Below are 14110 nucleotides of genomic sequence, written 5' to 3' on the forward strand. Positions count from 1 at the left end.
GAAATAAAAAAAGAGTTTGAGAGAATGCATATGAGTTTAATAAATTTGAAAACACAAAAATGGCAAATTATCACAGGTAATGGAATCACTCAAGCTAGTAAATTATCTTGAAAAATATTATTGTTTTAACTTCTGAATGTCATTACATATTTTCGCAAATTTTTCTTTTACATTTTTCCTTCTCTCGAAGTGGACCTGAAAAACGAATAAAATAAAATAAAATAAACATGAACATATCTAAAAAACGCACCAATTAAAAAAAGAGAAAAATTTGAGCTTCGCCGAAAAAAGAGCTCCGCTTGGTGATAAAGATTAAAAAGTAAAACCATTAGGGTATTGGACGATACAGCGGTTCACACAGTAGCAGTTCTGGCCTCTTTGTACCCGGGAAAAAATCTGAACCTTCAGGCCAAATTTTAACAATATTTTCATTTATCAACATACTTGTTTTCAATGAAATAATTAATAATTCAGTTTTTAACTATTTTTTAATTTATCATTTTAATTATTTTAAAATTAATTTAATTAATTAATAATTTATCAATTATTTTCACGTACTAACTGCATCCTACTTTATTTCAATAAAAACAAAATTTAAAAAATTAGAAAATGATTACAACCGTTATGCTATTTATTTTAAATTTTACACCTCTAAAATTTTTGAGCCCTGGGCAGGTGCCCCCTTGTTCTCCTCTAAAACTACATCTGATTGGACGTCTTGGTATTTGTGAAGTCATTCATACAATTTTTTTCTTCCACAATTAAAACTCTTAACAAATTTTCCCAAAGTTCTTGCCAATCGAGATCGCTTTTTCACACCAGAAAGCGAAAAAAATATCCAATTATGAACAATCTTATCAAATTAGCAGTAGTTGTATATATGTAGGTATAGGTATTTTTTATTCCTATACCTGGTATAGGTAATTTTTATACCTACACCTATACCTATAATTTTCATACCTAATATAGGAAATGTGTAGCATGTTATGACAGGGCAATTAAGAATCCGAAACTCACTTCATAGCAATCAAAAGCTCAGAGCCATCTGGGATGTCAGCCTACTTATGCTTCTGGCTGTCAACCTTAAGAGGTCTCAAATTTCACTCAACGCACAATTTATGAACAATATTAAGAGGGTTTTGAGGCGCAAAAGAATTTTCACGAAGTCGTAACCTATCTAAATCGTTTTTTTTCGAAGCGAAAAATGGTAGTATGCCAATTTTCTGGAAAAAATTATAGTGCCGTTTCCAAGAAAAAAATTACGAATATGTATTGCTCATTGCTATCACAATTATTGCTTATTTGATAAGATACTTTTTTAGGCAAAAAAATGTTTAGAGAAAAACAGATAATATTCCACAGCTGAAAAATGTTCGCAACTAAAATTTCAACGATAGTATTAGACTAAGTTTTGGTTTGACAAAACCAGTCAGAAATTTAGAGAGAATATATTGGGTTAAGTTCGTTCTCAAGTGAAACGCCAAGAATCTGCTTTCTATTTTTGGGGTAACTCTAAAGTCAGTATAGTCCAGTGACCTTCTGCCCTAATAAGGCCTTTTATAAAATTAATAAAACCTAAATTTAATGATATTTTCACTGCACTCTAAGGTTAATGAAGAATGAAATGAAAAAAGGAAAAAAGATAAAAATAGTTTTATCAACAATAACACAAAGCTAGGAACATTAAAACAGTAGTTTTAACACATAAAAGGCATTTTCATTACATAATCTTAGAGAAAATTATCTTCTTTCATAAGATTATATGAGTTCAGCGGGCTCATCTCTCAAAAGATAAAAGTAACTATAGAGCTTAGAAATAAAACATTTCTACCTCTTTGAAAATTTTATTACCTCTTTTAAGTCATCAACTTCATTTTTTGGAAGAAATCAAAAAAGTTCAAAATCTTTCCAAGCACCAGAAAGCACTCAGTGCTTTTAGTTCAGTGCTAGAAAGCAAGTAAGTGGAAAATTAGTATGAACTTCTTTAGTATACTGACTCTATGACAGCAGCCAATTAGAATAAGCTTGAAGTACCGAGGGCAGTGAAAATAGAATCTGATTGATTGAATAGGTCAAGTGGAAACTTCCACTCTTTGTATCTAAATTAAAAAAAAAAATCCGCTACATCTTTAGTATTTAATTTCGCCTTTAGTATCACCTACCATTTCCAACATTTTACAGTTTGTTGGGGTTTTAAAATAATAATTAACGAAAACGTTTTCGATGATCACTTCCAAGGACACAAACTTTCCTAGGAACTTATGATAAATGTCTGTATCTTTTCCGTTTCGATGTTATACCTTTTTTATGGTGTAAGGCACGGTTACGCTAAACGCCTGTCATCGTTTCCCTCTTCTTTGCGATTTTTGTTTTGCAACGCACGATGCGATTAATACCGGTGATACGCCATTTTCACCCTGTACTTATCTATTTCTATCCTACAAAACGATTAAAACTCTTATTGCTTCCTATTTGTTAGACAAGACACTTCCCAATATTCTAAGAATGGATCTGCTAGTATAGACGCCCAAGTTGGCAAAATGTGTGTAATTTCCGTAGAGATGTTAAAACAATCTGTGCCCTATTGTATAATTTTCGAAGGGTAGTTAAATTGAAGTTAATTTGCTGTCAAGTTCCCCATAAAAAAATAATGCCTTTTTGTTGCATGGAAGCAGATTTTGGGTGTTTTTTTTCTCTTTCTTATTTTTTTTTTCTCTTCTCTTCCCTTTCTTTTTTTCTTTATCTAATGATATTATACGTGTTCAAGGGATTGATAGACTCTGTACAAGCGAAAGCTAAAGAAAGGTGAAGTTTTTTTTTCAGAATAAACCTCGTAATTAATCTAACCTAACTTATAATTTTTGATCTTTCGCGTCATCTAAAACCATTGCAGAGTCTAATATCCCATTCAAAATGAGATTTTCCTAATACAGTGATTTAACTAGCACTAATTTGAGCCAATTAGCTTCTTCATAGTATTTTCTGATTGGCTGAAAAATTCCACGAAATATTCCGGTTGGCTTAAATTAGAGCTAGCTATATTTTAGCATTAGTAAAATCTCATTCTGAATGGGGCATGAGCTACCAAAGGCTTTATCACATCTGCAAAAACTACTTCAATTATTGGATTTTTAAACTTTAAGTACATTTGCAATATTTGCATTCGTTTAATGAAACAGCTATCGTAGCACTCAAAAATGAACGCTAAATTACGCTACTTTTAAAATCACAAAATGGTCACTAGTTAGATACTAGTGGTCATGGTCACTATAATGGTCACTATAGTTAGATATGGTGCAACTTTCAATTCACTTGTTAGATGCACTTACGAAATATGGTACAAAGGAGTTTGCGAATCTGTTCGTACGGAACTTGACTGGTTCTAGTTTGTTGTAGTGCCTAGTATGTCTGCTGATTGATGCGGTTGGTGGAAGTATGGATCGGTGCTTCTCGTTTGTTAATAGTGATTTCCCAAAATTTCATTATTAGTTCATATCTTCGATCGAATAAGGTGGGCAAATTCAAGAGTCCAGGGGCACTTTTGTAGCTGCTGAAACTGGGTCCGAATATTATCCTAGTAGCGCGTTTTTGAACATGTTCTAGTTCATCTTAAATGTAAACTGTGTTCTGAGTTTGGGGATCCAAAACCGGACAGCAATACTCGAGGAAAGGCCTAATTTAGGTGTATATGCCAACAGGAGCTGACGATCAGAGAAGGGAGCTGACGATCAGAGAAGCCTAACCTGCGCATACTTGTTAAACTCTGGATTGAGTAGTGACCTTTGTGCACAATATTGTCTACATGCAGCTTAAACGAGCAGTCACTTATAAATGTTACGCCTAGGATTGTTGCAGAGGAAACAATTGGAAACACAGTATCTGGGATAGTGATTTCTCGCTTGAGTGCATTAAATCGTAAAACTTTTTATTTCTGTTCATTCACTTGTAGACTATTCGACTTACACTGGTTGATGAAGTCTGTGAAGAAATTCGGGTCAGATTGCTGCTTTGCTACTGCATTTTCGACTATATATTTGAGAAGTGCAGACAAGTCATCAACAAACTTGAAACGCTCTTTAAATTCTGCAAGGATGGGGTTGATGACGGCAAGAAATAAAAGAGCAGCTAATTTCGTTCCTTGAGGGCAGCCGCAGGTTAGTTCTGACCACTCAGAGCAGGTATCTTCTGCAAACAAAGGGTAAACTGATTGCCGTCTCCTCTGTAAAAATTCTTTCACTAATAGTAGTATTTGTTTTTTAGCTCCCATTTCTTTCAGATTCGTTAATGCGGTCATGTCTTTGATAAGGTCGAATGCTTTTCGATAGTCCGCTAAAAATAAGTCGACAGTACTATTAGAAGTGTCCAACCACTGGACGATTAAGTGATACATTCGCACTAGATATATTGCCGTACTACTGCCTCGTATGCAACCATATTGGTACGGATCGATCGCAGGAGCAATTTGTTCTAACAAAGAACGGTAGATAAAATCCTCAGCTACTTTTGCTAAGTTAGGAGTTATTGATATTGGTCTCAGTTGGTCAGAGGACTGGGGTGTCTGGACTTTCGGTATAACACGGACATAAGCAGCTTTCCACATCTTCGTAAATGATTGTTCTGAGAAACATTGGTTTATCACTGATGCGATAGGCTTGACTAAGAAAGGTGAGTACTCTTTCAGTAATTTCACGGGGAGTTCACCTGGGTATGAGGCAGAGTTGTTACGTAGTCGTCCGATTGTATAGTGAACTACCGTTTCTGACACCTCTACGATTTCATCTGTACTACTGTTGTTAATGGTGTCACACATTTGTTCGTCACTTACGGTTGGGTGGGTACAAATCTGAGCAATGAATTAGTTGACTTCGAAAACTATTATCAGACTACCCTTTGGGTTATCGATTCGTATTTCGTTTCCTTTCTTTTTCCCACTAAGCTGTTTTACTGTGTCATGCCACTTGTGAGAAAGCGACTTGAGGAGCGGTACTATTTTTTCCTGTACATATCTTTTTCGGGAAGCTCGGAGGGATGAAACAACTTTGTTTCTTATCTTGTTTGCATTCAGTGTGTCACCTGCAGCATGTTCTTTGAATTTACATCGTTCCTTGATATATTTTTTTATATTAGTATCTAACCACGGCTTGTTCGTCTCACATATCGTGCGTTCTTTAACGGGAAAAAGTTCATGGTACATTTGCTGCAGAATCGACTATAACGTCTCGACTTTTTCATCAATGTTTGCTATAACACAAATTGGATCGAAGTCTAAGTTAGCGATCCATCTACCAAATGCTTGGATGGAGCTATCACTGAGGGGTCTGTAAACTATTTTAACCTTTTTTGGTTTCGGTATATGATTTCTGCATTTTGGTTTCCGTCAGAGAACATTATGGTCTGACTTAGTGAGTGGTCCTAGGGAAACTGGTGGTTCATAAAACGCCTCAAGATTCGCTAGTATGAGGTCTAGTATGCTTCCACATGTGAAATCCACTTTTTTTTGTTAAGTCAAAGTCTCCGCCAACGATTAAAGCTCGATCACTGAATTGTTTCCAGAGGTTGTCAACTTGATGCTGCAGAAACGTCACCAATTCACGTCTGTTGCGAGCACCTTCCGGATAGTATACTGCTGCTAGAATGATACACGAGGAAGTTCTTGGTAAACCTCTTGGTCTGCACCACAGCCAGATTGTTTCATGACAGGAATCTGAAGGGTTATTATGTTATCTGCATGGCAAATCTTCACGACAATAGATGCCTACTCCACCTCCACGTCGTGTGTCGTCTCTGTCACGCCTGATATTGAAGAAGTTCAGATAACCTTTTACAACACCTGTTTCAGCAGTAATACCCCAACATTCGGTAAGTATTGCTAGTGGTGTCGAGTTGATGCGTAAGACAAGTTCTAAATCGCCCACTTTATTCGTCAGTGATCTGGAATTGCACAAAATCAGGCTTGAGAAATTCGATTTGGCACTAAGAGTGACACGTTTTAGCACAGGAGGGGGATTATCCGAGTTGTTCGAAGCTTCGTCGAAGTAGCTGTAATGAAATACAGTAACAACATGTTCTGTGTTTGTATAAAAATGAAAAGTAACTAGAATCTAAATTATTATACAAAGAATCAAACAAAAAGTTTTAAACACTTTAGAAAAGAGAAAAGTTATTTAAAGTGAACCTGTATAAAAATTAAAAATATACCAAGCATAAGAAAAACATAAGAGACAAGAAGAAGAATAGGGAAAAAAGTTTTGAAAAAAAGTTAGAAAAACAATCAACCAAAAATAAAGGAAATAATACTGACCTCTCCTTCTAAAGAATCAATCTCCCGATCGACTACGCCCTTTTCCTGAACGTATGAAACAATTTCATCCATTGTGTAGTGAAGTTCAGTAAAATACTTATAGCAAGGATTGGCATTGGATATCTTCAAGGCTGTCTAAAACAAAAATTTAAAATGCAACGAGATTTTAAAGAAATATGACAACCGACATATTATCTTTGTTTAAATAAACATTTTAGTTTCTAAACTTTAACGTAATTTTAACAAAATTTATTATTTATGGTTTATTATATAGTTTATACGTTTGATTATGGAAGCGAGAAAGAATTTCCTATGCCGACTAAGGTGAATAAGGACCTGGTCAGAGGAGTGAACTACAGCTTGCTTGCATTCCCACCGCACATATGATTAGCCGTCACTAAAAATTCGTCATTGCGTACGCGCAAAGGAGGAGCCAAAGAAAATGTAGTGATACATGGTGGTGTGTCTCCAAACTCTTCAATACAGAATATAAGAACGTATCCCTAACGTATCCTACCGCACATATGATTAGCCGTCACTAGAAATTCGTCATTGCGTACGCGCAAAGGAGGAGCCAAAGAAAATGTAGTGATACATGGTGGTGTGTCTCCAAACTCTTCAATACAGAATATAAGAACGTATATGACTGTATATACCCAGGCTCTGCTTAAGAAGGTAAAAATTTTTGGCAGAAAATGGACTGACATAAGGCCAATATCTCGATCACTAGACATTCAAGTTTCTAATCAATAGTTTCAAGTTTCTACTTGAATAAATAATTGATAATTAATTCAAGTGTCTAATCTATTGTCTTTATTTTTAATGTGATCATTATTTTAATTTCTGGTCGTTTTCGATTACATTTATTCTTTGACAGCAATTCCTGCTTTAATATTGAATTGTTTTAGGATTTTATTTCTGTTCATTTTAAGTTTTAATTTGGATATTTAATTTTATTTGAAAGACTTTCTTTTTGGAATTTGTCTTTGAATAATTCTTTGATAGAGGGAAAAAACTTCTTATCAGTTTACCATGTATGTGATGCGTAATCAGTGGACACATAAATTAGCTTTTGTTTGTTTGCATTTATTAGATCCACATTCCTTCTGTGATGCTTGCTTTATTTATAATTTAAATTTATAAGTAGATCCTTTTGACATATGTATTGTTTTCTCGCTCCCCTTGACCCCGCCTCAATAAGTTCGTAACAAGTAGAACTCAAGGAAATATCCCCTGAATATCTAATTAACACGAATATTGGTGAATAGTTTGATTTTTACGTCTCCAGACAATTGCAACGAACCTTTTCCGTAAGAGACTGTTTTTGGTCCTGACCTGAGTTTGTTTGGTAACTCCGAAGAAAAACCGTTACCTACAGTTAGCTCCAAAAAGTATAAGAAAACAATACGAAACTCAAAAAACGGTAAGGGCAGAAGTTTTTCTCACAATTTAATGTAAGCCAGTTGTAACCTAGCTTTCAGAGTGAGAACATCTCAAATAACTGGATTATATTGACTCGGAGTTCAAAGTAAAAGGATTTGGTTTGAATTGGATATTTATGAACTGTGAGTAAAACCGGTCTACTTTAGTGTGACGAAAATAACGAATTCAGTTACTTTGAAAAGGATTATTTTGAAACTAATTTTATCGGATGTTAGCTGTTTGACAGCATGGTGAGTAATAATTTGATTTGATTTTGGACTTTGGCTAATTGTCCATATTTGTTGGTTATACCATTATGACGGAATATGTACATTCGTCGGTGTTGAATTTCGTGCAATCAAATCTTAAAAAAGGAGTAAGTGATGAAGTTATTGCTAACCATGCTGTTGGGTTTTTCGATGAGAAGTCTATTATGGCGGCTAAAATAGAACTTTGGTCTCATGTTTACGAGGGTGAACGTGTGCAAAGACGCCAAGGCGATCAAGCTAATTACCGTCACATTAAGGACATGATGGAAATCTTCCAGAAATGCGACAGCGAAAATTTGCCTTTGCCTACATACGTGATTATTTTACCTACCGAGGTTCCTGTTATTCCTGCTGTGGCTTATTCTAGCTTCTCCTCAAAGCTTGTAAGCATTGATTCGGAACTTAAGCAAATCCGTGAGAAGATTTCGTCGTATGATCTTAAATTCCCCCCTCTTAGCAGCCCTGGCGCTCAGTCATTGAATCCCGATCTGACGACCTTTGTTATTTCTAAAGTCCCATCAGAATTAGATAATCCTGCCAAGCGTCGCGAAATAATAGACTCTATTCCAGGTCATGAATGTATTCACAGCATTAAGCCCTCTGGCGATAAGCTAGTGGTACGAATTGACAAGATTGCTGCAAGGAACTTTTGCAATGCCGTTCCAAATGTAATGAGAGATTGTGACGTCAAAGTAAAAGAAACGAAATATATTGGAATCATTAAAGGTATACCGATTTTGAGACCAATTTTGATGAGGAAATGTTAATTGATTGCAATAATATTACTCATGCGAAGCGAATAGGCAATTCTTTGGCTGTTAGAGTGTTTTTTGAAAACGCTGTTGCGCTGGCTAATGCACTTCGACTTGGTATAAAGATTGGGTATGAGATATATCGAGTTTACGAATACCAACGCCCACCCAAATGCTGTTATAATTGCCAATCACCAAATCACTTAAAATCAAATTGTGATAAAGAAAAATGCTGCTCCCGTTGCGCAGGGCAACATGAATCCTCGCCTGATTCTCCGTGCCAGGCTACACCAAAATGTGCGAACTGTCAAGGCAATCATGTGTCATTTTCAATGAAATGCCGAATTCTTCGTGAACTTCTGTCGAAACGATCGTCCTATACTAGAAAATGAGTGCTAATACTAATTTCACTATATGTTCGTTCAATATTAACGGTACTAAGGATAAAGACGTTTCTTTAGATCAGAAATTAGAAAATTTTGATGTTTTATTCCTCCAGGAGCATCTACTACCTTTAGTGAGCTTAAACTCCCTACAGAGAAGTAACGAACACTCAGTTTTTTCTAAAAGTGCACGCAAAACCTCTGGCAGACCATCAGGTGGCCTAGCATGTTTAATAAAAAAGACGCTGTTTTCACCACCCCCTTTATGCTATCACGAGAGTGATTGTTATATTGCTATTCGTCTTGCCAACCTTGTCCTCATTAATGTTTATCTCCCCTGCGACCAGAAATCCCTCCGAAGTTTAACTAAATTTACAAAATTTTGCGCATTAATAAAAAGTCTTTTGAATGGCATTGAGAGTAGTGGACTGGATTGGTTATTAATCGGTGATCTGAACTGTAACATTCACTCTTCATCAGTGCGGACTGAGCTTCTGTTAGATTCCTTACCGAATAGTTACAAAATTTTGAAGAAAGATGCCTCCCATTCCTATATCGATAATAGTGGCTCACTTTCAGACATTGACCATTGTATCGTTTCTTCTGGTCTCGTCTGTGGCGAAGTCCATGTTGATCAGGATGAGCGTGATTACGACCATCTCCCCCTATCCCTCACTGTTACCCTTAATGCTACTGCGGAGAAGAACCTTCGTCCCAATTCTAGAAAATGGATTTCTAAAAGAGAATGGAACAAAGCTGACTGGCCTCTTTATTTTTCTACGCTTGTTAGCCTTCTATCAACGATTAAAGTCCCTTTTAATCTATTGTGTACAAGCGTTGGGTCCCCACAAGCCAGAATTCAGCTTAATATTTATTATAGCCACATTGTATCGTGCTTAAAGAGGTCTGAAGAAGTAGCTGTTCCCCTATGTCGCTTTAGAGCAAAAACAAGAAGTTCAATTTGGAAGAATGACCCAGAGCTCAAAACAATAAAAAATCGGGCTAAGTTGTGGCTAAAAATTTGGATAGCTTGCGGCCACCCCTTAAGGGGTAGTGTTTTCGATATTAAACAAAAAACAAAACTTGATTTTAAACGCTATCTTCGAAAAATTAGGTACAATGGTGCTGAATTTCCTAAGTCTCCTAGCCAGTGGAAAAAAGTGATCAATGCCGCGAAGTTTGATAGATCGCCTACGGCTGACCGAATCCCTAATGTATCATGGATCAATCATTATAGTAAAATTTTCGATACAGTGATATATGCGGTTCATTTTCGTTTTGCCAAGCTCTGTTCTAATCTGTTGCCTAACAAAATCATTCAAGGTCATGTACCTCCCGTTAGTGTTGACCGTGTCAAAAGAAGTGTAGAGAGACTTAAATCGAAATCTTATGATATAGACGGGATCAGTGCTTTTCACCTCAACACCGATTCGGAGGAATTAGTTTATCACTTGCAGTTACTTTTTCAGATGTGTTTATGCTCTTATTTAGTCCCTGATTCTTTTTTAGTTGGTAACATTACGTCAATTTTGAAACGCGGTAAGGACCCAACTAGTTGCGCTTCGTATAGGCCTATTACGGTTGCTTGTACTTTAAGTAAAGTATTTGAATATGTTTTGCTCCCTGATCTCCTGTCTAATGTAGATTATATGTCTAATCAGTTTGGCTTTAAGCCGTATAGTTTCGCTATTACTTGAAGCGCATAAAAATGGTTTTGAGGTTCATTTTTGTGCACTCGATGTTTCAAAAGCTTTTGATTCAATTTGTCATAGCCAACTTTGGTATTCTTTAATCCAACTTGGTGCAAATGTGTCTATTATATCAACTCTTCGTTTTTGGTATGCTAATTCATATGTTCGACTCAAGTCAGGTGACACCTACGTTGGTAATATCCCCATCCGTTCTGGTCTTAGGCAAGGAGGAGTCTTATCCCCTTATCTTTTTAATGCTTGTCTTTATTCTGTTTTGCCACGTATTAATCCATCATGTTTTTTAGGCCTAACTAATCTTTCGTACATTGCATATGCAGATGATTTACTTTTGATCAGCCGCACTAAATCTAGCCTAATTAAGTCGACCCAGCTTGTTTCTAAGTCTTTTGAGGAAATCGGCCTCAAACTTAATACTGAAAAATGTGAATATTTAGTTTTTAATGCTAAGCATCAAAGTAGTGATCTTGATTGTGGTTATTTTTCAGTTAAGCTCGTTTCTTCGATTCGGTGGCTTGGTATTAATATTTGTTCATCTTTATCAGCTTTTCGATCCTGTGGGCTAAATGATATTAAAAGTAAACTTAAAAAAGGGTACGCGAAAATTGTCCCGAACCGAGGCAGATTTTCACGAAAGGCTTTATCCAGACTTTATTCTACATATTGCGATCATTCTATATTGTTTCTTTCCGGTTTGCGCCCGTTGTTTAATAATCAAGATTTGCAGGGCATAAGAGTTATGTATTTTCGTTATTGTAAATATTTATTGTATCTGCCGCGTTCTTATAGAAATCAGAAGATTATCAGAAAGTTTTGTGCCACTGATATTATTTTCGTTTATAAAAAACTCTATGCTAGATTAGGTGCTGAGGCCTGTCAACGCTTGGGCCCTTACCACCCTTTGATTAGACTGTATTAATTGTATTGTTTGTGTTATTTCGTTTTTCTTTCCTTAATGTTTTTACTCCGCTTAATTTGTCAAAACAAGCGGGTAACAAATAAATTATTATTATTATAAGAGAAAGAAACGATGAGAAACAAGAGAAATAACAAGAGAAGAGACGCAATCTTGTCTCTGAGATTTAAATAACTAGCGTTGTTTAGCAAAATCATAAATTCACTGAAAAAACCAAATAAGCATGATAGCTTTTTTTATTCCTTCATTAAAATTCTGCTTTATATTAGGCCAGAGATTAGAAAAAAGTACTATAGGCACATTTTTGTGCGTTTTTGAGCCGCTTTGTCAGTTGAACTAGTAGTTTTTCCGACTCCTATTTTACCCGTGTAGAATCGCTTGAACCAAACATCTCATCATTGAATTAAATAATCGAATTAAATGAAGTCAAATTGAATCTTAGACAGGTAGATATATTTCAAAGTAATAACCTAAGTCATTCAATAAATAAAATCATTAATCACAGGCAGCGCATTAGCGCTAACTAAGTAGATAGCGAGGTGACTCTACGTATTATTATTATATATTTTTTGCATGGAAGAAGTTGTCATAGAAACTTTGAAAGCTCCTTTTATTGGAAATCGAAGGTTCTAGTGCCCTTCTTCAGATTCAAAAGTGATTGGAGGGCACCCAACCCCCCTGCCACAACCATTTTTTCCCCTAAAAGATCCAATCAAAATTTTCAGATAGCCATTTTGTTCAGCATAGTTGAAAGATAAAATAATTTTGTCTCTGGGATTTTCAACCCTGCCCCTCTCCCACAGTCCTTGGGGCAAAGGCTGTAAGTTTTGCAGTTAGCCCATTGTTTACTCTGAGCCTAGGGGCCCAAAAGGTCAGGGGCATTCAGATGATGTTTTCAGAGAATGTTGAGAGGAGTGTTAAACTAAATGAAAACACATTATGTGCTTGTGGGTTGTCAAAAGGGCGTATCTCAGGAATAACTTAGATATAAGTTGGAACTTTTGAGAAATGAGGGGGGTAATCAATTGAAAAAAAGGTCAATATATGTACGCTACTATTATTATTAATGCTACTACTACTACCACTACTATACTACTACTACTACAGCTACTACGTCCGCTATTACTACTAATGCTACTGCTACCACCCCCATCAATACTATTGCTACTGCTACTCGCTATTGCTACTACCACCACTACCACTACTGCTACTACAACTAATACTTCTATTACGACTATTACAAAGGCTGTGGATATTAAGGTGCAAATAACAAGAAATGTTGAGGCGAAAGCATAACAAATAAAAACACGCTATATGCAAACAGATTGTCAAAAAAGCGTATCATCAATATTTCAGGGATGGGTTAGAGCATTAAGCTGAAGCTTCCAAGGCATGACGAGGGCGATCACAACCGACCAAAAGGCAATACGTGCATACTATTACTTCTGCTAGTACTGCTGCTACTGCAGTTAGTACTACTGCTACTAATTCTACTAAAACTACTACTACTTGGCCTAGTACTAATGGTCCCACTACTACCACTTTGACTACTACTGCTAAAGCTAAGCGTATAAAGTTGAAAATTTCTGGGCATAAAAAGGGGTAAGTTGAGCTAAATCAAACCAGGCGCATCCGCAATATCTTAGAAACGGTTTGGTGTATAAAGCTGAAACTTACAGGGCTTGTTGTGGGGGATGCTGTAGTAACCCAAAGGCAATATTTGCATGCTAAAACTACTACTGTTACTACTATTACTACTACTACTGCTAAAGCTAAGGGTATTAAGGTGAAAAGTTCAAGGAATGTTGAGACAATGTTAAACTGAATCAAAACACCTTATGCGCATGCAGGCTGTCATAAGAACGTATCAGCAATGTTCCAGGAACTGCTTTGGCACTAAGCCTTCGGGTATCAAATTGAAACTTCCAGCGTATGTTGAGGAGGATGTTGAAAAAAATCTACTATTTGTATACTGCTACTAATGCTATTACTGCTGCTACAACTATTGCTACTACTGACTACTGCTAAGGTTTTGAAGTAAAGCTTTCAGGGAATGGTTAGTGGACTTTGAACTGAATCAAAACACACTAAGTGCACGTGGAGTGTCAAAAGGGCGTATCAGCAATATTTCATTAGAGCATTAAGTTGAAACTTGAGGAAGATATTGAACTAACCGAAGGGCATTATGTGCATGTTACTTTATGTTGATTCATTGGTTTAGGAGCATTATTGCCTACGTCATGACTATTGATACTATTACTACTTCTACTCAGGCCAAGGGTATTAGGGTGAAACTTTCGAAGAATATTTAGGGAGGCAGAACTAAAATCAAACCAAAAATGAGCGCCAAAAGGGTGC

At 36.1% G+C, this 14110-nt stretch overlaps 1 protein-coding gene across 1 annotated transcript in view; it reads right to left on the reverse strand.

The window, feature by feature from the left end:
* Nucleotides 1-15: 15 nt before the first annotated feature.
* LOC136036388 (coiled-coil domain-containing protein 22 homolog) overlaps nucleotides 16-14110 on the reverse strand; it is an 84300-nt gene continuing 70205 nt past the window's right edge. Inside the window, exons 10-11 of the mRNA XM_065718572.1 lie at nucleotides 6302-6436; nucleotides 16-195 (exon numbers count right to left, since the gene is read on the reverse strand). Coding sequence (XP_065574644.1) covers nucleotides 118-195; nucleotides 6302-6436 — 213 coding nt within the window. The 3' untranslated portion in view covers nucleotides 16-117. The remainder of the gene's footprint in view (nucleotides 196-6301; nucleotides 6437-14110) is intronic.

The sequence above is a fragment of the Artemia franciscana genome, chromosome 15 (genome assembly GCF_032884065.1).
Source record: "Artemia franciscana chromosome 15, ASM3288406v1, whole genome shotgun sequence".
Classification (NCBI taxonomy): Eukaryota; Metazoa; Arthropoda; class Branchiopoda; order Anostraca; family Artemiidae; genus Artemia; species Artemia franciscana.